At 35.1% G+C, this 25,189-nt stretch overlaps 1 protein-coding gene across 5 annotated transcripts in view; it reads right to left on the bottom strand.

Annotated features, from left to right (window-relative positions):
* The window catches only part of LOC136024936 (ionotropic receptor 25a-like), a 121,117-nt gene that overhangs the window by 31,389 nt on the left and 64,539 nt on the right, over nucleotides 1–25,189 (bottom strand). For 3 of the 5 annotated variants that reach the window (XM_065700524.1, XM_065700523.1, XM_065700526.1), the window contains 4 exons: nucleotides 21,018–21,114; nucleotides 19,449–19,546; nucleotides 11,583–11,782; nucleotides 5,830–5,968 (listed from right to left, as the gene is read on the bottom strand). In XM_065700524.1, the coding sequence (XP_065556596.1) occupies nucleotides 5,830–5,968; nucleotides 11,583–11,782; nucleotides 19,449–19,546; nucleotides 21,018–21,114 (534 nt within the window). The remainder of the gene's footprint in view (nucleotides 1–5,829; nucleotides 5,969–11,582; nucleotides 11,783–19,448; nucleotides 19,547–21,017; nucleotides 21,115–25,189) is intronic. The other 2 variants (XM_065700527.1, XM_065700525.1) reach the window with 2 other exon arrangements.

The raw sequence follows: 25,189 nt of genomic DNA, 5'->3' as shown, positions 1-25,189 counted from the left end.
AATTCTCGGCTTAATTTATGTGCTTTTGACAACTCGTACAGAACAAAGAAACACAAAAACACACTCATGTATAGAAACATATATAAACATAATAATATACAGAAACTTGCAGGACACTGTGCATTTCCTAAGAATCCTTCTAAAAAAAAATGAACAATTGAATCCATATTGCATTTCACCTCGTTTCTGAATCAAATGATTTATGCCGTCCTGGTGAAATTAATTTTTCAGTTAGTATAGTCTGTTCTTGAAGATGAAATCTGTTGAAAGTTTTTTTTATTATGAAAGTTTTGTTCCTTTCAAAAAAGAGCCTGCGGCAGTAAGCTGTATTATCAAACAGTTCGTGGTAACAAACTGTAAGTAAGGAATAACCCGGCTAAATAGTAATTGAAACTCTAAAACACAGAATTTTAATACCAATAGATACATCAAAAGACTCAGATTTTTATGGGAATGTCAAATATATAAGTTTCGTCAAATTTAATCTACCCATCAAAAGATATGAGCCAGATAAAAAAAGCCTTATTTTCGAAAAAAAGAGGAAAATATCCCTAAAAGTAATAGAATTTTAATAAAAATTATATCATAATATTCAGCGTATCAGAGAACTCTACCGAAGAGGTTTCAAGCTTTTATATGCAAAAATGTGGAATTTTGTGTTTTTTTGCCCGAAGAAAGATCACAGATGTCCGTTTATTTTTTTTTCCATGGGTGAACGTGTCGATCCCGTGGTCCTCGAATATCACAAGAGGGCTCATTTGAAAGGAAATTAAAAGTTATAACGCCCTTATTAAGTGACAAAAAATGGAAGGCAACTAGGCCTCCTCCCACGCTCAGTTTCCCCAAATTCAACTGATAAAAATTTTGAGATAGCCATTTTGTTCAGCGTAGCCAAAAAATCTAATGACTATGTTTTTCGGGGATAGCTTAACCCCCAAATTCCCGGTAGAAGGGCTGCAAGTTAAGAATTTTGCCTACTGTCTACATATAGTATTGGTTACTGAGAAATATACAGACGTTTTCAGGGGATTTTCTTGGTGGGGGCTGGGGTGAGGGGATTACATAAAACAATCTTTCCTTGGACAAAGTTTTCGTGGGGGAAGGGAATTTTCTATAAAGAGGACACCGAATTTCCCAACATTATTTAAAAAACGATCAGAAATTAAATTAAAAAAAAACAAGTTTTTCAACTGAAAGTAAGGAGCAACATTAAAACTTAAGACGAACAGAAATTATTCAGTATATGAGGGGGTTTGCCCCCTAGTCAATACCTTGCTCTTTATACTAAAGTTTTTTTAGTACTTTCAAAGGAAGTATTTTTTTTTAATCAAACTGCCTTTGTGATTCAGGGGTCATTCTCAAAGAATTGTAACAAAATTCGAACTTTAGCGTAAGGAGTGAGGTATTGACTAGGAGGTGAACCCCCTCATATATGTAATAATTTCTGTTCTTTTTAAATTTTAATGGTGCTCCTTACTCCCAGTAGAAAAAACTTGATTTTTATTTAATACTTATCTAGGAAGAGTTTGTTCTTTTTAATTTATTTGGCTAAGATTCGATAGACAAAGATTTTGTCGGAAATTGTCGATGTTAAATAAATTTGGACCTGCGGGAAATTAGAGATGCATCTTAATCCCTTTCGAGCTAAAGTAAAAGAACTTGCCTTTTTTTCCCAAGGTGAATTGAATGTTATTTTTTTAATATTTTGATATACCATATCACAGCCTATAAACTTCGTTTTAGATTACAATAAAATTTCCTCGAAATAGTATTTGGCAAATAACAAAATACAGTTACTACTACTAACAACTCACTGCAGCACCAAACTAACCGGGTTTAACACAGCTAGGAATGTTTTTCCTCCATCCCAATCTATTTAGAGCCACCCTCTACCCCCCCCCACCCCCCAAATAAATTCCAATTTCCTTCAATTACTTCTTTGTGATCCCCTCCCACTCCACTTGGGGACGATATGCTTTTAGTTTGATCCTAGATGGTTTGCTGATAAGGATATCTTTTGCAGCATTTCGTTCTTTATCTGCAGAGCGTGTCCGAGTCAGCCTATCCTTTTTCTCATTATAGCCCTAAAAAGCAGGAGAGAAATACATTTTCATATAGTTTACGATTTTAAGTACAATTAGTCAGACGGGTACCCCAACAATCCGTTCCGAAAAACATTCAACCAATCCTCTTCCGTCTTTCGGAGCGCCCAAAGAAGTTTCAGAACTATACTTGGTACTTATCTGTTAGCCAGTGCACACTCAAGAATTTACGTCTATGAAAACAAACAAAAACCGGTTTATTGCTGATTTGTCCGGGGAAAATTAGCTTCGACTTCCTGTAAATTTCAGAGGGGGGTCATTCGATCGGAAACCGGAAATTCTAGTGCCCTTTTCAAAAGTCAAAATGGTCGGAGGGCAACCGCCCCCTACGCCCTTTCCCCCAAAAGTATCTGATAAATTTTTGTGATAACCATTTTATTAAAAATAATTAGTCAAATAAAATAAAAACTCCAATGTCGACACAAACCCTCAGGGCCCAAGGGCAGGTTTTGAAATTTATGCCCTGGAGGCATGCATGGTTCTTATGCAAGGGATGCTCATATAAACTTCACAAAGGGCTCATTTGATTGCTTTTTAGATTTTTAAGAGTAAAAAATGATCAGAGAGCAGCTAGCCCCCCCACGCCCTTTTTTCCACAAATGCATCAGATAAAAATTTTGAAATAGCTATTTTGTTAAAAATAGTTCGAAGGTAAGATAAAAGGTTAAAAGGTTAAACATCATATAACAAAAACTCCGGGTCGACACAACCCCTAAGAGCCCATGGGCAAGAGTTTTAAGCTATGCCCTGGGGGTGCATAAGGTTTTTATGTAAGAGGTGGTCATATACTTTTTGAAGGTGGCTCATTTTATTGCAAATTGAAAGTTCTAGTTACCCTTTTATGATTCAAAAGTGAACAGAGGTCATCTACCCCTCCCCCACACACACACATTGCCTATTTCCCCCAAATTCCTCCAATCAAAATTTTTGGATAGCGAGTTTGTTTGAAATAGTCCAACAATCAGATAACAAGAACTTCGTTGCCCATACCCCCCAGTGCCCCAGGAAAGGTTGTAACTTTTGCCAAGGGTGCATATAAGGTTCTTATGGACAAGTGGGTCGTATAAAATTACGAGGGGACTCAAATGATTAGAAAATGAAAGTTCTAAATCCCCTTCTAAGAGTCAAAAGTGATCTGATGGCGACTAGTCCCTCCCCCAGCCTTGAATTCCCCAATTGCGTCTAATCGAATTTTTTATTTAGCCATTTTTTACAAAATAGACTAAAGATATTATAACAGAAACTCCAGGGATAAAACAGCCCCCCCCCCCAGAATCTGGTCGCAGGTCTTGTAAAATGTGCGCTGGGGGCATATAAGGTTTTTATGGAAGGGATAGTCGTATAAACTTTGGCGAGGGCTCATTCGATTTTAAATCAGAATTTTTAGTGCCATTTTAGAGTCAAAAATGATCAGAGAGAAGCTAGCCCCCACCCCAAGGACCTTTCCCCCAAATACATGCAATTAAAATTTCAAGATAGATATTTTTTCAAAATAGTTGAAAGATCATATACCAAAAATATTGGTATATGATCTCCCGGGGGAAGTGTTGTGAGCTATGTCCCGGGGGTATATAATTTTTCATTTAAAAGGTAGTTTGTATAAACTTCAGAGATGACTCATTTTATTGGAAATTAAAAATTCTAGTTACCGTTTTAAGAGTCATTAAAATTTATTGGAGGGTATCAAACCCCATCCCCCTTACTTTTTCCCCAAATGCATTCGATAAAATTTTCGATGTAGCTATTTTATTCAAAATAGTCCAAGATTCAAATTACTATAGCTTAGGGTTGGGAAATACTCCATAGCACCCGGGACAAGAATTGTAAATTATGTAAGTCGTTAGTTTTTAAGAATCGAATTCGACCAAAAAGTAACAGGCCTTGTGCCTTTTGTCTCCAAATGCAGCTTATCAAAATTTTGAAATAGTTTTTTTGTTCAAAATAGTCCCAAAGTCAAATTATTATAACTTATGGGTTGAAAAATCCTTCCTAGCCCCCCGGCAAGGATTGTAACTTATGTAAGTTGCAAATTGTTAAAATATAAGGTTTTTGTGAAAGGGGTGGTCGTATTAACTTTGGAGGGGGCACATTTGATCGGAAATTAAAACTTCTAGCTCTTTTTTAAGAGTCAAAAGTGATCAATAGGCAGCTAGCCCACGCCCAACTTTCCCAATGGGCATCATATTAAAAATTTGAAACAGTCATTATGTTCAAAATAGTTCAAAGTCCTAATAAATATGCTTCCCGGGTTGACCCCCCCCCCCCCACCTAAACCCGGTAAAAGGGCTCTGTGTAACGGAACTGTGATTCAGGGGTCATTCTTAAAGACTTGGGATAAAATTTAAGCTTTAGTGTAAAAAGCGAGGTATTGACGAGGGGGTGAACCCTCTAAAATACATAACAAAAATATACGAACATAGAAGCTCGTTACTTAAGCTAATTCATAAGTTACGTATATTTATCACCAATAAAAACGTTCATAAAAAAATTAAAAAGTTCTAGTTGGCTTTTAAAGGAATCGAAAAATTGGAGGGCAAATAGGCCTCCTACCCCACCCCTTTTCTCTCGAAATCGTCCAATCAAAACTACGAGAAAGCCCTTTAGCCACAAAAAATTAATATGCAAATTCCCGTTTTTATCATTTATGTGCGAAGAGCCAAAATCAAAACATGTATTAATTCAAAAACGTTCAGAAATTAGAAAAAACAAGTATATTCAACTGAAAGTAAGGAGTGACATTAAAACTTAAAACAAAAAGAAATTACTCCGTATATGAAAGGGGCTAATCCCTCCTGAACATCCCGCTCTTTACGCTCAAGTTTTTTAACTGTTTTTAAAAGTAGAGTTGTGAGAAAGGGTCAAACTTTAGCGTAAAGAGTGGGGCGTTTAGGAGGGACTAGTCCCTTTCATATACAGAGTAATTTCAGTTCGTTTTAAGCTTTAATGTCGCTCTTTACTTTCAGTTGAAAAAACTTTTTTTTTATTTAATTAAACTTAAGATCAGAAGAAATAGAAAAATACAATAACTCATACTCAAAACGACCATTAACTACTATTGAAGAATAAATGAAACCCAAAATGAACATAACTTCTGATCTTAAGTTTAATATGACCTTTACGTTTCTTTAAAAAAAAACTTCTTTTTCAGAAAGTTTTTAATTAATTTTAATAAATAATTAGTTGCCATTTTCGTTAGGTTACATTTTGCATTCAGCCCCGCATAGGTTAACCCCCAACCCCTCCCCCTATTATAAAAATATACAGCCTAAAAATATATACAGCCTAAAAATATACTTCCAAAAAAAATTTCACCCGTTAGATTAAATAACAAAAACGCAAAAATTATTGTTTATTTTAGGTAAAGCTGTTAATACACAAATCGGTTCAGTTGGACAAATTGTAATGGCTTTTACTTGTTTTATTTTGATAATCTGTTGTGGCTTCTTTAAAACAGCAAAGTATTTACATAGGAAGAAAATTATTTTTGCGTGTTTTTTTTCCATTCCTCGACTCGACTGTAACGTTTTATAACACTGAAGTTGCTTGTTTCGTATTTATTTTTACAGCATTACTTCGTTTTAAAGCAGAAATTACTCAATACAGCACAGAGAAAAACAACCAGAGATCCAACAATGCAAAAGAACACAGGCAATCTAGATGTAAATATGATTTCACAATACAAATGTTAACCAATACATGGACACATACACTGTGTTACCAAACATACCTGAGGCGTTAGAGAAGTCATGCAAAACCAGAGTGATTCTTTTATATTAAATTTTCTTTTTTCTTCATCATCAACATATCTTTCAGGATCATTTGTGTAAGAATATGGGCTAAAGCGGTCGAACAGCCAAAGAATACTCCTGGAAACAAATTTTGAATGCAATTGAGCCAAAAATGGCGATATTTCATCGTGAAAATATTATAACTTGCGGACAAAGAAATATATAGTTACCATCTCATATAATATGCTTTAAAAAGCCTTTTTATCCAAGTGAAAGCAGAAAATGACAATTAAATTTTAACAAGGATCATTTATTCTAAATAAGTAAAGGTACTTGTATGATAAACCCCCTACCGCTCAAGTTGTTCATTCATTGATCCATTATAGAACTGTTTGTTCTTTTTTTCTTTACTTTCTTTTAGCTTAGCGTGAGACAAGAGAAAGAGAACTGACAGAATAGATGGAAATAAATAATTTGGGCTATATATTCACATTAGGGGAGGGGGGGTAAAGTATTTGGAGAGTTTAAAGCAAGAAAACAATTCTTACTACATAATATACAGAATAATTGTACCTAACACACTAGGCATTCAAACCCACCATACATTACCCCCCACCCACCCCCCACCTAATGTACAAATGTATAGTAAAATTTTGTTTCTGAAGTATCATATTTTCATTTTCCTTTGGCATATTTCATTAGGATTGAGCGTCAGAGACAAATATTAGAAGAATATTATGTAGGAGGTATATCATACAAGTACTTAAATATATATATTTATATATATATATATATATATATATATATATATATATATATATATATATATATATATATATATATATATATATATATATATATATAATGATGGCAATTGTTTTATCTTAAAGAGCCAAATAACTGTTTTACGGCTTTAAAATATTCAATTAACACCCTCAACTGGGTGTTAGTTATTATCCAAGTAAATATTTGGATTACTTAATTTGTAACCATCTATTTTAGTTGAAAATATCTATTCAAAATCGTATATAAAACAAAATATCAAACATTTAGTTTAAAAAATAATTTGTCATAATTATTTTCAGCCTAACCTTTTTTTTCGTTTAAGTTTTATATTGTTAAGCATGAAACATTTATGAGTACACTTGTGCTAGAGAAGTTGCTGTTACAAAATTGAGAATGAAAAGTTTAGCGTTAAACAACAGCGGTTGACAAAGGACCCCTCCCCACCTCAGACGCAAAATAATTTATGTTAGTCTTAATTATAAGTTTATTGTCACTCTTTATTTTCATTTAAAAAAACCTATTTGCATTAATTTTTGTTCGTTTTTAATATAATATCCAGGAATGCCCTAAGTGTAAGAAGAGCCACCGCTCCCTCTAATCCGACCGTTTAAATTGAAGTTTAGCTTTTGGAGACACAATACTCCAAAGTTAGTGCCTCATTTAGAGTATTTGATTATGGAACAAAAGCCGAAAAAATTTAAAAAACTCGCTTATACAAGCTTGTTTCAAATTAAATAAAACAAAAACAAGTTTTTTTTTCCTACTTTAAGTAAGGAGCGACATTGAAACTTAAAATGAACAGAAATTATTCCGTATACGTAAGGGGCTGTCCCCTCCTCAACACCTCACTGTTTACGCTAAACTTTTTTAGTGTTCAAAAAAATAGAGCTATGAGAAAGAGTCAAACTTTAGCCTAAAGAGCGAGGCGTTGAAAAGGGGACAGCCCCTTCCAAATATGGAATAATTCCTGTTCGTTTTAAGTTTTAATTGCGCTCTTTACTTTAGTAGAAAAATACTTATTTTTTTTAAATTTCTGATCGTTTTTTAAATATTACCAGGAAATTTGACCCCACCTCCATGGAGAAACCCCCCTCACTATGGAAATCTCCTCTAGGCAATTCAATCCTGTTGATAATTTACCCAGGACAATTACTCTTTACCACTCTGCGCGTAAAATTGAGATGGAAAAGAGAAAGCAAGATATATAAAAACAATTATGTATAAAAGTTCCCCTGGTATATAATATAAATCTGACAAGTTCACTCCCTGGAAACTTCCATCTCCATAGAAAATCCCCCCGTGGAACAGAAAATTTGTCCTTCCCCCACCCGAAAATGTATGAATGCATCCCAGTAACAAATACTATGCGTAAAGAATCGGCAATTGTTATAACTTAAAGATATTTCTCCTGGGGCTGCGGGGAGGGGGTCATGTTGTGTCCGACGGCATGGTTATTCGGACTTTCAAATATGATGAAAAAAATAGTTATCTCAGAATTTTGATCGGACGATTTTTGGGGGGAAAAGTGGCAGGGGAGTTGGCCTAGTTGTCTGTCAATTGTTTTGGTTACTTATAAAAGGCACTAAAATTTAATTTCCATTCTAATGAACCCTCTTCTAATATTATAGGACCTGTGAGTTGATAAGATCACCCCTGGGTAAAACAAAAAAAAAATGAAAAAAACAGATAGGAGCTTGAAACCTATACAGTTGAATTCTCGGATATTGCTGAATCTTATGGTGCGATTTTCATCAAGTTCACTTGACTTTTAGGGGTGTTTCTCCCTTTTTTCGAAAATCAGGAAAACTTTCTCAAGCTTTTAACCCTTGATAGGTAAGACTAAACTTAATGAAATTTATATATTTGAAATCAGCATACAAAAGCCAATCCCCCCGAGGGAATCGGAAGCTGGGGCCCCCGATGAAATTGGATTCTAGGGCGCCCATGGAAGTGAATGCTAGGGGCTTGTGGAATTGCTCACTATGGGTCCGTTGTCTTGAAGGTCCCCCACTAGCGGGCCCCGAAGGTTTTTTCCTATCCTTCGCGGGTTATTAAGAAAAAACACTCTATTATGTAACAACCAAACCCTATTTCATAAAATCCAAAGAATTCCTTAAGTAAAGAAGCCCCTGAAAGTTTTTTCTTAAAAGATTCTCTATTATGTAACAACCACGGTAATCCTGCAGCAAGCTAGCCCTGGCCCTCATAGATTTTTTAAGAAACCGACGCTTGCGTCTCCTAGAAAGCATTCCCTATGACATAACAGACACCTGCTTTTTTGGAAAATTAGTAACATCTATGTCTTGAGGGGTCGCCGTTCAACTTAAATCATTAAATGAAGATAGGAATAGCGGCTTTGGGCCATTCTAAAACCACCGAGGCATCACTACTTATATCAGACCCACTGCTAAATATAGATCCCCGCTATATGCTGAATGCGCTATATGTGTACTCAAATAAAAGTACTTGAGCAAGAGCTTCATCCGGTGCTGCACTGGAACTATTTGGAACGATCTTCCTTGGGATGTTGTTCCTGCTAATCTTTCTGTTCACTCCTTGAAAAGAAGCTTCAACTGACAATTAAAATCTATCAGAGCGAGGTAATTGAATAGCGGCATATCAGATATCTTTAAGCGGCCGACGCCGTGAATATAGGAATTATAATAAAAAAAATAAATTGTTTCAATTTCAGAATAAAAAAGTATGAACAAAGTAAAAGGGGGAGCAACAAGAGGGAAACTCCAATTTCTGAATTATTGGCTCTATTTAGAAACAATTCCCTATTGTTTCTACTTTGTGTTTGTTTGGCTCTATTTTAGAAGTTCACAGCACAATCTTTTTTCTTTATACATGAATGATTTACTAGGAATCTCGATTACTATTTTTTTAATCTCAATTCAACTTTGTGGCTACTTGGTTATTATTCTGGAAATTCTCAGTTACGATTTCTATATTATGGCCTCATTTTTGTAACTCTCGAAATAAAATTGCTTGATATGTGGTTATTTTTTTACTGGTATTTTTGGCTTCTATTCTCTCTATCTCAGTTCCGTTTTTACATTCTCAGTGAAAGTTTTTAGAATCCTCGGTTATAATTCCTGGCTCCGTTTTTGTAATCCCTAATAAAATATTTCTTATACATAAAATTTCTCTTTTTACTGGGGATTTCGGCTACATTACTTGTAACCTCAGCCCCATCTCTTTTATTCTCGGAGGCACTGCTTGGAATTATCTGAAACAATTCCTACAATCTCGGTTCTAGTTTGTGCCCTCTTGCGCATAAGATTTCTGGCCTTGGTAGCATGTAGGCATTTCTGGGTTATTTTTTTCACAAAAAATTCTCGGCTCATAAAGGGCTATTCTTGGCTTCGAATAATAAAATATTAATTTCGTAATAAAACCCGGGTGATGTAAGCACCAATCTTGGTTAAATTTTGCTTCTCGACGGCCATTTGCATTCCCAGCTCTTCTTTGCCCCATTCTGACTAAAAGGAATAGCATGATGTATAGATGTCTCTCTGTGTTTAGCTAACTGACCTGAGTTTTTTCTACATCGAGCATCTTGTGATGAGGTGCTGAATATGAAGTTACTCGTATTAATTTTTCTCTGTTGAATCTACCGCGCTCCCTTATCTCTTTTTTTGAATTTTGTGAATGGAGTTACCTGACTGGGATTCTACAGCATTACACACAGTTGAATCACCTCTCAGATTTCAGTGTCCGTTCGCTCCTTTGAGTTGTTAGTGTTGATTTTTCTGTTATTGTAGAACTGTGCGTGGGTAATATGGTTTTGCTGGAATATTAGTAACCATGAATGAGAGTGGCAAGTGAGGGCGAGTGTGATTGAATGAAAGTGTTATTGATTACTATCGAGATTGATGAATAAATTTCAGAATAATCCAGATTCAACAGCTGCATAAATGTTTGTACAGGCAGAGCTGGGGATGACTCTGATTCATAACCGAACATGACTTTGATTTCAGCAAGGTATAAGATTTCGAACTTTTTACAAAAGCTTGTTTATAACGCTCAGTTTTTGAATGGGGCTATGCAAATAGCTTTGGAACCTCATTTTGAGTTGGCGCACATTATATTACTCCTGGAAGCAAGGTTTTGATACTTTTTGACTGTTATAATTAAAATAAAATGGCCAAAAAAAAAAACAAAAAAAACAACGTTGACATTCTCTACTAAGTGCAGTATATCTCGAACACTATGACCATAAAACTGCGCTGACTAGGTCTGTACGAAATCCATTTGAATAATGAAACCACAACTGGAAATTTACGAGCTTACTTTAGATTTGCCTTTAAAAACTTTTGCCCTCTTATGTTCAGAATGCAGAAAAAGGGGACTGGTATGTTGGCCGATGAAACAGCTATAAAGAAATGCGATGAGCCACCCCAAATGTTATAATCTGATTTACATTAAACATTTAGGTGTATATAGCGTTCTATGCTAATATCAATATCTGAAACTAAAGATTGGTATCAAAGGTAGTAAAAGCTTTTTTTTGCGATAACAAAGATATAGCTAACTTTCTAGTAGACAAATTGTATTATGTAATATTTTTATTACTTTAGCCAGTCCAAACCTTAAAAGAAGAGGAGTGTTTACCAATGTGTTAGCCCCAGATAGCTAAATAGAGCAACAAGCTATATTGGCAGTGGTAGTTGTAAATACACAAACAATACTGATGGATATTACCCCTAGTACTCTTGTGTTTGTCTCGTATTTCATAATTTTAGCTTGCGAAGATACACTATGAAAATATTCCTATAATATCGTAAATAATCACAAATGTAAAAAGCTTTAAGTCTGTCTCACTAACTAGTACTGAAATTGTATTGACAATACCTTCCTCGTATTGTTATACTTCACATCTTAAATAGTGCATTTCTTGGCTGAGGAAACAGTTTAATAGAAGGAGAAAATAGTGTGCAATATGCTAATTTTATGGACTTACGAGGTCAGAAAATATGCTCCAAGAATACAACCCCAGACTTCATTTTCTAAGACAGTTAAAAATTTGAATAATGAAGTTGGAATAATTGGTTTCTTCATGAGAATCGTGATTCCTACAAGATCATAGTAGGGTATTGTAAAATCGATGACCGTTTCTCTTTCTGCTGTTACAGATAATGCTCCAAGTGCAATGTCAGCTTTCTGGAAGTATATTTTTCAGTTACTTTAATTTATCACTAACATTAAAAGCCTATTTTAATGTCATTGGCAGTAAAGTCTCTGACAGCTTCATGGAAAAAAGAAAATAGAGCAGAGCACTAAACGATGTTTTCGGCAATGTCTTTGTTTTAGCCTATGATTTTTTTTATCCCACCCTTTCTGTTTTTGTTTTTGACATTAATCGCATAAAGTTCATTTTATTTCTTGTACTTTGACCGTTTCGCTTTTTCATTTGCGTTAAATTTTTCTTGACCATTTTTATTTTCTACTTTTGTTCTGCTGTTTTAGTTGTTTCTTTGTTTTGGCTTTTCTTTTTGGACTTGTGAAGCGAATTCGGCTCTATCAAGAGCTTGTGATAGCCATTTTGAAAATAAATACTATCTTATAAAACGATATCATGGTTACAATTATTTTTTTTTTATTCGACATAGTCCAAACATTTCTAAGATTAAAATTTATTTTTGTGGAAGAGACTATTGTAAACTTTTGCAAAGTGAAGTATGTGTTCACTTTTGTTTCAGACTTATTCTTTTAATCAATTCAATCCTTTTTGCTTGTAGAAACTTCATCGTTCTCAAAAATCATGTTAACTTCGAGAATTAGAGACATCCATTACATTAGTGCTATTATTGGCAAAAACAATAAATCTCAAGGTACGTTTTTACATTTCTTGTGGCACAAAAATTGAATGAGAAAAAAACATGACTTAATGGCATAGATCGCAAGGAAAACTTTGCGCACTAAAAATTTCTTATCGATAAGAATTTCTTCTTCCTTCTTCTCGTCTTTTGTTTAAAAATTTCTTCTTTAACATTTGTAAATTTATAATAGGAGGTAATATCTCTGTGAAATACTTGTAAACTACTATATGCAGTTTTAAAATTCAACTTATTTCGGAGGTCATCTAGTGAGGTTGTGGGGAAGAAGAGAATTACCCGATGCTTCTCTAATTTCAAGGAATATATCTATATTAAATATTAATATAAAACGTTTTGATAATATGATAAAAACGAATAATCGGTATATTAACACACTTCTTTGTAAAATGAAAGAAGAAACTTCCAATGCATTTGATCGCGATCGTAAAGTCAATGTATGACAAGACTTGCCATGTGAAATTTGTGAAACGGCAGATGAGCTCAGGAAGCCTTGAATAACACCGGGAATTCCTGAAGCATTAAATTTAAGAAATCACTTGTATATGGACTACTTAAACAGTAAATGTGTCAAGAAACTGGGATAATTCAAAATGATACGCAACATAGCAAACTTGATGAGAAGAACAGTTTATAAAACACCAAAGCAAATAGATGCCAACGTAGCGAATCAATTGACTTTAGATAAGGATAATACTAATAGAATTTTGGAAGGTTGTTAATGACAAATTGGAAAAGAAGAGAAAAGCTCCACTCAGTTAGCTGATAATTTAAGCAGAAATTATTAATGATAAAATGATTATTACAAATAATTCTGTGATTTTTCTTTTCAAGTGTAGTTCAAAATATACAGGTGGAAGGGTAGAAAATTTAAGTAGGGGTTTTTCAGGAAGATGAAATTTTGAATGACAGAGGAATTGGAAGTGAAATCAAGTTTCCGGCGTGAACTAGAGGTGAAGTTTAAGAGGTTGGGAAAACGATCAAGTCTAAATAAGAAGTGACAGATGGCATTAATCTGAAGTCTTTCAAAATAGCGATATTTTATTTACTACTGTTTTTCGTCAACAAATACAATAAGTCCTCTCGAACCGTTGTATTCCCTGGCACACTTAAAAGATAGATGTTGTGAATTATAGATCCACAACAAACCTTCCCCATGTCTCAGAAAATGTTTGTGCATAAAAGGATTCATAATAACTTTGTAAAAATGTGGATGTTGAGATCCAGCTTGAATTTAAAGAAGGCCACTCAATGCCCAGCGCCGTACATTGTCTTTTTGATACTATAAATGAATATTTCCAATTTGGTGAAATTCTTTTGATTTTAGAAAGATCTTTGACAGAGTGGATTTTAAAATTTAACTCAAACGTAACGATCCTTTAAATTTCATAGTATCTATCTAAAGTGTTTTGATAGTTTTCTGCGTAGTGGATCCCTTCAAATTGAACTAAACGACATTTTTTCTCTCCTTTTCAAGTAAAGTGCAGACTACCTCAGGGCTCTATTTTGACATCTCACACTCTGTCTCTCTCTCTCTCTGTCTGTCTCTCTCTCTCTCTTCCTTGCTTTTGAACACTACTTAGGAATCCAGTGAGGATTTAAGACTCTATTCAAATGATTTTTGACCTATGTTTTTCTTGAGAACAACAAATAAGTCGACAATTTATCAAATTCTGCCTAAACAGGTTTAATTGATTTAAAGTGTGATGTAACTAGATTACTCTCTCTCTCTCCCCCTCTCTCTGTCTTAAATGATTTTTCGATCTATACTTTTCTTGAGAACAACAAATAAGTTGTTCTCGCTCCCTTTCTCTCTCTGTCTGTCTGTCTGTCTCTCTCTCTCTCTCTCTCTCTCTGTATGTCTGTCTGTCTCTATCTCTGTCTGTCTGTCTGTCTCTCTCTCTCTCGCTCTTTCTCTGATGTCACTAGTGACATCAAAGTGTGATGTCACTAGATTACTCTCTCTCAATTTATCATTCAAATGATTTTTCGACCTATATTTTTCTTGAGAACAGCAAATAAGTCGACAATTTATCAAATCCAGCCCAAACAGCTCTCTCTATCTCTCTCTCTCTTCAGTTGATTTAAAGTATGATGTCACTCGATTGCTCTCTCTCTCTCTCTCTGTCTCTCTCTGTCTGTCTGTCTCTCTCTCTCTCTCTCTCTCTTTCTCTCTCTCAAATGATTTTTCGACCTATATTTTTCTTGAGAACAACAAATAAGTTTTTATCTCTTTCTGTCACTCACTCTCTCTCTCTCTTTAGTTGATTTAAAGTATGATGTCACTCTCTCTCTCTCTCTCTCTCTCTCTCTCTCTCTCTCTCTCTCTCTCTCTCTCTCTCTCTCTCTCTCTTCCTTGCTTTTGAACACTACTTAGGAATCCAGTGAGAATTTAAGACTCTATTCAATGATTTTTGACCTATGTTTTTCTTGAGAACAACAAATAAGTCGACAATTTATCAAATCCTGCCCAAACAGGTTTAATTGATTTAAAGTGTGATGTAACTAGATTACTCTCTCTCTCTCCCCTCTCTCTGTCTCAAATGATTTTTCGACCTATACTTTTCTTGAGAACAACAAATAAGTTGTTCTCGCTCCCTTTCTCTCTCTGTCTGTCTGTCTCTATCTCTCTCTCGCTCTTTCTCTGATGTCACTAGTGACATGACATCAAAGTGTGATGTCACTAGATTACTCTCTCTCAATTTATCATTCAAATGATTTTTCGACCTATATTTTTCTTGAGAACAGCAAATAAGTCGACAATTTATCAAATCAAGCCCAAACAGCTCTCTCGCTCTCTCTCTCTCTTCAGTTGATTTAAAGTATGATGCCACTCGATTGCTCTCTCTCTCTCTTTGTCTCTCTCTCTCTCTCTCTCTCTCTCTCTCTCTCTCTCTCTCTCTCTCTCTCTCTCCCTCTTTCTTTCTCTCTCTCTCTTTCTCTCTCTCTCAAATGATTTTTCGACCTATATTTTTCTTGAGAACAACAAATAAGTTGTTATCTCTCTCTGTCTCTCTCTCTCTCTCTCTCTCTCTCTCTCTCTCTCTCTCTCTCTCTCTCTCTCTCTCTCTCTCTCTTTAGTTGATTTAAAGTATGATGTCACTCTCTCTCTCTCTCTCTCTCTCTCTCTCTTTCTTGCTTTTGAACACTACTTAGAAATTCAGTGAGGATTTAAGACTCTATTCAAAGGACTTTTCGACCTATATTTTTCTTGAGAACAACAAATAAGTCGACAATTTATCAAATCCTGCCCAAACATGTTTAATTGATTTAAAATGTGATGGAGAAAGAGAGAGAGAGAGAGAGCGAAAGCGAGAGGGGTAGAGAGAGAGAGAGAGAGAGAGAGAGAGATTAAATTGATTAAGTGTGATGTCACTAGATGAAAGAGAGAAACTAGAGAGAGAGAGAGGTTTAGTTGATTTAAAGTATGATGTCACTAGATTACTCTCTCTCTCTCTCTCTCTCTCTCTCTCTCTCTCTCTCTTTCTCTCGCTCTCAAATGATTTTTCGACTTATATTTTTCTTGAGAACAACAAATAAGTTGTTCTCTCTCTCTCTCTCTCTTTCCCCCTCTCTCTATCTCTCTCATTCTAGTAAGATCAGAGGATTCTCCTTGTGTGCAATTGGTTATCATGTAGAATGTATTAGCCGAATCATTAGAAAGACTTGTTGGTCCTAATGTCCAAGGCAGAAATCCATTGACGGGGAATCCATTTCGAAGTGTATTGGAGCCAAAAATCGTTGTTAATATAAAGGTTCCCTGAGAAAAACCCCTTGAAAGAAAATGAAATTTCCTAAAGAAAAAACCTTGAAAGAAAAAAAAACGCCTTGAGAGAAAATGAAATCTCTTAAACTGTTTTTAACATCCCGCGCGAGTGCCCTCCACAGTTAAAATTAGGGGTTCCCCATGGTGCCTGAAGAAACAAGTTATGTGTGAATACATCATCCTAAACACTCGTAAACATTCCCCTATTACATAACAACCAGCGACATCTTGAAGGGTTTGAAAAACGTCTTAAAAAATTCTTAATAAAATTCCCCAGCTTCACTAGTGGACTCTAACACATCCTATTACGCAACAATGAAAAAAAACTATGATCTAACTTCCAAACCCTATTACATAAAAACCAAAGTAAACATTCCCTGTTATATAATTAACACCTGCACCTCTTTGAAAACGTTCCCTATTACGTAACATGCACCTGCTTCTCTGAGAAAACATTCCTTATGACTTAACATCCAAAGAAATCTTGAGGTGAAAAAGCACCGAAGGTATTTTTAAAAAGAAACTATTACGTAACAGACAGTGTATGTCTTAGAGAACATTCCCGATGATGTAACAAGCAGACCCTATTACGTAGTTATACTATGCACTTGCGCTATAGTATTTCCCAGGTGTGCGTAATTAAGTCCTGAGGAAAAAGTAGCTCCAATAGTTAACCCCCTATCTGTGTTGTTAAAAGAAGAGAGACATCACTACTGACCCCAAGCTAGACCTTGGAATGACAGCCTCAGAGAAACCGCAGGAAGGGTTGACCAAAAAACACCTTGCTTCACATATATAGACGAGACCTGTCCAATATTCAAACGACGATACAACCTCAATGGGTCGATGTTTTGGCGGTTGTGCACATACGGGACAACTGGCGGTTCTTCGTGGATACTTTAGGTGTTTCTGCCGGCACAGGAGGATTTAAGGTCTAAAGTAAGGACTAAAATAAATTTTACCTGAATTTCTACATCTGCAGGTAAATCACGATGACCTACGCCATCATTCCAAGAATAAGGCTTTCCCACTTTTCTACTAATTATTTAATCTAGAATTGCCCAAAACTTTTCTGTCTTTATTTTTTAGCTTAATCAACTTCAACCCGAATCTACGCATCAAAATAGACCTACGTAGAATCAAAATAAACCTACGTAGAATTATTGAAAACAGCTTATATTCCCCTTCGGAATCTGCAAATGAGTTAGCTGATGTAGTCCAGGCGCTTTATTATATTATTAAATATAAAAATATTTTTTAACTGAAAGTAAGGAACAGCGTTAAAACACAAAACGAATATTAATTATTGTTCTATATATGAAGTGGTTGCCACCCTTCTCAATACCTTGCTGTTCACGTTAAAGCTTTTAGCACTTTCAGAAAAGCTTCCTATGCTAATTAAACAGCCCTTGTGTCTCAGATGTCGTTCTTGTGTTTCATCGGAAACACAGTCAAACTTTAGCGTAAAGAGCAAGGTATTGATGAGGGGGATAATCCCTTCATATTCAGAATAATTTCTGTTCGATTTTAGTTATAATGTTGCTTCTTACTTTCAGTTGAAAAAAACCTGTTTTTGTATTTAGTTTCTGATCGTTGTCAAATAATGCCGGCAAATCTGTCTCACCCTCCATGAAAAATTCCTTTACCTAACAAGAAACACCTCCGTGGAAAGTTCCTCCTACGTAAGGTAAACCCCCTGTAAAATTCCTTCCAGGCAATTGCATCCTCGCTGACAATCCCTCCGCCCTCACCAAAAAGTTTCTTGCAGAAGATTATGCCCAAAAAGTTGTTCTTTGCAAATTGTTTTTTTTTTTTAAAAAGACTAAGTTCTAATCTTTTTTCGATCACTCCGGAAACCCCCCTTTTCCTGGAGATTATTTCCCAGAATCCAAACACGCAAAAGACTTCCCAGGGGAACTACACATGCAAAACTGAGTAGGCAAAGAGAAAGTACGATAATCAAAAAGAATTTCGTATGGTATTTCTGTCAAATCTACACTGTGTAAAATTTTTCCTATAAAGTTTACCTGGAAAGCTTTCTCTACACGGAAAATTATCCAAATGGAAACCCATCCCAATCACAAATCCTCTTCACTCTCTTGAAAAATTTGTATAACTTCCCAATAACAAATACTATATGAAAACAACGGGTAAATTTTACAACTGAAAAACCTATCCCCAGGGGAGGGGGAGTTCATGTTATCTCGAAAGACATAGTTTCAGAAATTCATGTAATTTAGGGTTTTGCGTACTTCTAATAATCGTCAAACTTTTAAAAATTGCTGCTATGACAACTTTTCTCTATGAATTACCTCAGAGACATGAATATTGTAGTACCGATAAAAATAATCACGACTGTTGGCTAGTCAATTTTTGTTAAAACCAATGGATTCCAATTTGTTCCTAGTTAAGGCCTCTAGATAATAATTCTTTTAGTTGTAACACAGTTTTCGGCAGTTCAATTTATAGTTGTTCCAGTTTTTCATAATCTATTAGGCAACATTGAGCGACCGTTAAGAATTTGTTATAGCAACATGTTGCAGAATAGGGGGGAGGGATACTATTAGATTCTAAAACTAAGTACTTCCGTTTTTAAGACGTCACCCTAGTCTATCTTGAAGAGCGTCTTTGGACAATTGAAAAAGAGAAGGATGGTAAATGGAAAGTAATTTTTTTTTCTTTTTTTTAGTTTAGCCACTATTGTTATAGATTGCTCGCAGACACTGGAACAAAAGGGTTTTATTAGAAACCTAGCCATCCAAAAAAAAGGACTATATTACTGAGAGTAAGTATATGGGCTAGAGAATTCGTTCCTAATACCCTAGAAAAAAACCTAAACCCTATCTAAAACTCCTAATACGTGGGAGACGTAGTGCACATTGCAGGAAACGATAGTACAGCGCAATACTGCGTCGCTACTAATTCGGGAGAGAAAATAAGCGAAGAAAGACTGTTTAAAAGCTGACTAACAATGTGTTGGAATTTTTAAGAGAATATTCCTATTTCCCCATTTTTTTACCCTTTCTCAAAAGGAAAAAAATTGTGGTCTTTTGATACAATACCTCTTTTTTTTAACAGTACCTAAAACCTTTGTTCTTTATTTTTCAAAGGTTTTTAACTACACTTTTTGACCTTCAATTTCGACGTGTTTGTCTCTACTTTTGTTTCTGATTTCGTTCTACTGTTTCTACTAAACAATTAGCTATTTACAATGTTTGGTACAAACCTTTTCCATAACTTCCTTTATCATTCCACTCCAAGACCCGTTTTCAGCAAGAGAGCCGTATAGACCGTCAGGAGACTCGTACACTTCATATTCAAAACCTAAGAAAATACAAAACAATGAGTTTTCCACAGAAAAAGCGAAAATTTAGATTTTCTCTACCTTTTCCACCAAGTTTCTAATTTTGCTGCTAAAATATAATTTAGTTGTTGAAATACGTAAAACACAAAAAAAAGTGTGTAAGATTTTAAAAGAGGGATGGTTTCCATTAGCCAATTATAATTTCAGCTGATTTTCTTTTGTCGATACAATTTTAGAAGTTTCTGTACAAATCCAACTGCATAATTCCAGCTCGTTTCTGAGACAGGACGAAGTTTTAAGAAAACGAGAAAATTGCAGTAAACAACTTTTGATTTCATTAGGAATTTCCAACATTCCTTCTGAAAATGTAGGGAAAAGCTAAATTAATTCATAGAAGAAGAAAAAGTATTAAGCTTGAGCTCAAAAGAAAAACATAAATTTTAAAAAATAATTTTTTTTCTTACAAGAAATTTCTTAGAAAGAAATTTCGGGAAAAAGTGCATATATTTTTTTTTTGGGGGGGGGGAGGGATAAAATATTGGCAAACACTGTGCACTAATGGGCTGTATCAGGGTGCCTTATTGTCTAAGTATTATGGAGTTCAGCCTTTTATCTTTGCATAATTTCAGTCTTCTAAGACTGAGACAACTGCCCCGTCTCCCCTCTCTTGGAATCCCTCCTAATAAATTTTGTCTCCAATAAAAAAAAAAAAGAAAAGAAAAAAGGGTTTACGATAAATTGGGTGTTGAAGCTGACTGTATTGTGTAGGTTCAAGAAGAATTATGATGGGTTAAAACTGCGTGGACGCCAATATTGGCTACAACATAATTTATTGTAGAGTTTGGAATTTTTTTTTTCGCTCATGAAATAGAAGTAATCTCCCTAGCAACACTTATTATAGAGCTCGGACTTTTTTTGTGCGTTTTGATCTGTCAGGGGACGTCGCTGTATCTTTTCACCCTATCCTCTTTAGTCAAGCCTCTTATTCAGTTGAATAAAAATTAAACAGCGTTAACTATATATAAAATACTGAAGTTGATTACATTGTCTAAATTTGAATAGAGTTGCGTGAGGTCTAATATTACCACAGAGCAGGGAAAACGAAATAAATCAATATTAATGTTGTCTGCTGCTCGATAATTCTGCTGTCAGAGAGAAATTGTACTAAGTGGACATTTGAATTTTATATCAAACGATAGAGTTGTCGAATAAGAATATTCTATGGAAAACTACTTTTTATTCGTTGTTTTTATTTAAATGTGAATTATCTTACCTCCTAAATGATATCCTGCAAAGTATTCCACCTCCTAAAAGATATTCAATAAAGGAAATTGATTTTCAGTGTTCAGAGGTCAGATATTGTCACAGAAAATTGAAAATTAAATGAAGTGACTGGGGTTATCATCACTGTTTCTTGTTGTTTTTTGTCTTTTTTTTTAATTTAATGGAAGATAATTTTTGTGCAAGAAGGTTATATGCAAACTATCTTACCAAGACGCTCCTGTAGTTCTTTTAGCAAATCAATGCAATATCCTTCAAAAGTAGCTGTTCCGTTCTTACTCTCTACTTTCACCACAAACGGAGCTTGCTAGAACACAATGTACAACATTAACAATAATTAAAAGGGCGATCAGAAAAGTGCATCTTGCGTACTTTTCCATAAGACATTATATGGAAACAGATGGCAGTAAAACAGTGGTTGTCAACTCAAAATTTTAACAATCATTTTTTTTACATGCTGACCAATGACCCGCATAGCGAAGGTTTCGATCTAATGATTCCCTGCGTTCGGTCAGGAGTGCTATGCGTGGTTGTGGAAGCATCATCTGACGCTGCCCGTGTTTTCTCCCAGATTTCTCCAGGTTCCCATTTGGAGCCTGGCTCTACCTGAGCTTAAAGATTCACACGGCTGACCTGGGTTCCAAATCAAATAATCTTTGACACCTCCAGGATTTGAGTCTCTGCCCTTACGGGCACAGGATGCGATTCCAGCGTGCAATGCATTCAGCTAGTGCGACTAGTAACCACACATCGTTTTAAGCATCATTACATTTAAATCATCCTAGAATACATTTGATAGAAAGTTTCACTAATGTAATTAGTTTATATGAATATTTCTTTTCTTTTTTTATGGACAGCTTTACTTACGTCATTAGTTTTTATGGATATTTCTTTCTTTCCAGAAAAGGACAGAATGGCCCTTTCTAACCAGGCGTAACTCAAAGTAAAATGTAAAAAAACGAATTTCTACCTATGAATAAAGATTAACATATTAGCTTCATAAAACAATGTATGTTGTTTTAATTACCCAATGTAATAGTTATAGAGTTTAGACTGAAATTCTGATTATTGTTAGTTATGTCGCAGGAACAACACTGATTTCGTTTCTATTTTTTTATGCCACCAATTTAACTTTATTGCAAGAAAATGATAGCCCTAAAATATCTGATTTTTTATGGAAAGTGTAGACCTCCAGCCGCATTAATAAATATGATATTACATTCTTGAAACTTGTGTGCAATTCGTGTCTTGGGCTGAAAAAAATGGTTTTCATTTGTCACCGAGCCATTCAGTAGTCAGTTATCTGAATTGAAGATTTAGAGTCAATGTCAAAGGGGGTCTTCTGAAGAGGTTTTTCAAGCTTTCATTTTGTTTAGCAGCATTTTTAAATAAGCGACAAGCTACTCCTTTTTTGGATCTCACAAAGTACAACAAATCCCCCCCCCCCTAAAATTTCTTTATATTTCCAAATAAAAAAAAAATACTATAAGTAAACAATGGACAATTTTCAGAACTTACAGGCCTCTCTCCACGGACTGTGGGGAGTCATTTTACTCCTAAAGACATATTTATTTGATCTTTAACTATACTGAAGAAAATGGTCATGTCAAAATTGTGATCAGATAACTTCGGGAAATAAATGAGCGTGGGATGGGGGGCCAGTTGCTTCCCAATCTTTTTGTAACTTAAATAGAGCAATAGAGCTTCTAGTTTCTGTTTGAATGCGCCCTCTCCGATCTTCTAGGACCATTACTTCAATACGATCATGGGAAAAAAACCGCATCCGTGATCTGTCTTCTGGCAAAAATAACAAAATTCCACACTTTTGTATATAGGAGCTTGAAACTTCTTCAAAAATGTTTTCAAGCACTCTGAATCTGATAATGTGGTTTTTATCAAAATTCCTTGACTATTAGGAGCTGTTTTCTCCATATTTCAAAAATCGGGCAAATTTTCTCAGGTTCCTAGCTTTTGATGGGTAGAACTAAACTTAGTGAATCTAATATATTTGGAATCAGCATAATAATCTGATTTTTATAACGTATCTATTGATATCAAAATGAGCGTTAAAAGGGGGCAATCTAAAGGGGTTTTGCCAAGCTTTCATTTTGCTGAGCAGTGTTTTTGCTTTCGAAAAGAAAGCTTGACTCAAGCAAGCTGCTGGCAGTCCAAAATTTTAATATAGAAGTGCTTAAGGTTAGCAACGGTCCCCTGGTCCCATTGCCAAGATAGTTTCTTTGCAATCTAAATAGAATAATTTTAGAGATCCAAAAAAGGAGCAGCTTCTTGCGCATCCAAAAATACTGCTGTCAACTATCCAATAGCCACTTCTGTTTGGAATTAAATAAAAAACACAAGTTTTTTTTACTGAAAGTAAGAGCAACATTAAAAATCAAAATAGACATACATTATTCTGTATATGCAGGGTTGCCGCCTCCTTAATGCTTTGCTCTTTGCGCTAAAGCTATTAGTACTTAAAAAAGTTTAAAGTTTAGAGTTAAAAGTTTCCTATTCTAGTTAAATGGCCCCTGTCAAACAGCGACAAACGGTCAAACTTTAGCGTAAAGAGCAAGGTATTGAGGAGGGGCAACCCTTCATACACGGAGTAATTTTTGTTTGTTTTAAGTTCTAATGTTGCTCCTTATCTTCAGTTAAAAAAAACTTGTTTTTCTTCTTATTTAGTTTTTCTAGTAATGCACGTAAATCTGGCTCACCTTTGGTGAAATAAACCCCCCCCCCCCGTCACGAGAAACTCCTCCGTGAAAATTGTATCTAACGTAAAGTACACCCATTCCCCTTCAAGTTTTCTCCAGACAGTTCCATCCTCGCTGAAAATCCCCTTTTCCTGTAAAATTTCATGCGCACGATTCAGCCTGAAAAATCATCCTTAGCATAGATTAATTTGAAAGACTCTAATCTCTAGTCAGTCTCTCGATCACTCCAGAAATGCCCCCTTCCGTAAATTTTTTTTTCCCGATATCAAAACTCGTGGAAAATAACCCCGGGTATTTCCTCTGGAATATATTCACATGCAAAATTGAGTTGGAAAAGATAATGTAAGACAATTAAAAGATTTTCACATTGGATTTCTTCCAAATCCCCGCAATGTAAAATTTTCGCTAGAAAATTCTTTAGCGAACCCCCCTCCCTAAGGACGATTGTCCTAATAGAAATCCACCCCAAGTACAACCCATCCCCCCAAAAAATGTCTGTATACTTCCCAATAACAAATAATATACTTAATTAATGGGCAATTTTCATAACTTACAGGCCTCTCTCCATGGACTATGGGGGTCACTTTATCCATAAAGACATATCTATTTGATCTTTAAATATACTGAACAGAATGGCCATATCAAACTTTTGATCAGATAACTTTGGGAAATAAATGGGCGTGGAAGGGGGACCAGCTGCTCTCTAATCTATTTTGTCACTTAAAAAGAGCACTAGAACTTCTAATTTCCGTTTGAATGTGCCGTCTCCCCATCTTTTAGGACCATTTTTTCATACGATCATGGATGACACTAATAATAATAGTAAACAAACACACATCCGTGATCTGCCACATTTTTGTATGAAGGAGCTTGAAACCTCTATGATGGGGCTCTTAGGTACACTGAATCTGATGGGTGACTTTTATCAAGACTCCTTGACTTTTAGGGGGTGTTTCCCCCTATTTCAAGAATCGGGCAATTTTTCTAAGACTCTTAACTTTTGATGGGTAAAACTAAACTTTATGAACTTTATATATTTGGAATCAGCATAATAAGCTGAACCTTTTAATGTATCTATTAATATCAAAATTCTCTTTTGCATGGTTTCGGTAGCAATTGAGCCAAGTTACTTACAGTTACTTACTTACAGTTCGTTTTCATGAACTGTTTGATTCTGCGTTTTGGACTGAGATAATGAAATGGTACCAGGTTAGGTCTTTTTTTGGGCTCTAGCACCCGTCAAGACCTCCTTCTACTTCGAAATTTTTTCTAGAAAGGTTTATTTATTGCGACGTACGTGAACTGGCTTGGTGCTGCAGTGAGTTGTTGGTATATCAAACAGTTCGTGGTAACAAACTGTAGTAAGGAGCAACACGGCTCAATAGTAAACGAAACTCTAAAAAATGGAATTTTGATACTCATAGATGCATCAAAAGAATTTGTATGCTAATTTTACAAGAATTTGGAAAATAGGGGCAAAACACCCCTTAAAGGTCATACGATTTTAACAAAAATCACATCATCGCATTCAGCGTATCAGAGAACCCTATTGTAGAAGTTTCAAGATTTTATCTGCATAAATGTGGAACTCAGTATTATTTGCCAGAAAACCGATCATGGGTGCGTGTCTATTTGTATGTTTGTTTTTTCGTATTGACCAAGTAGTCC

This window comes from Artemia franciscana, chromosome 3 (genome assembly GCF_032884065.1).
Source record: "Artemia franciscana chromosome 3, ASM3288406v1, whole genome shotgun sequence".
NCBI lineage: Eukaryota > Metazoa > Arthropoda > Branchiopoda > Anostraca > Artemiidae > Artemia > Artemia franciscana.
This window is presented reverse-complemented; position numbering and strand designations above follow the sequence as displayed.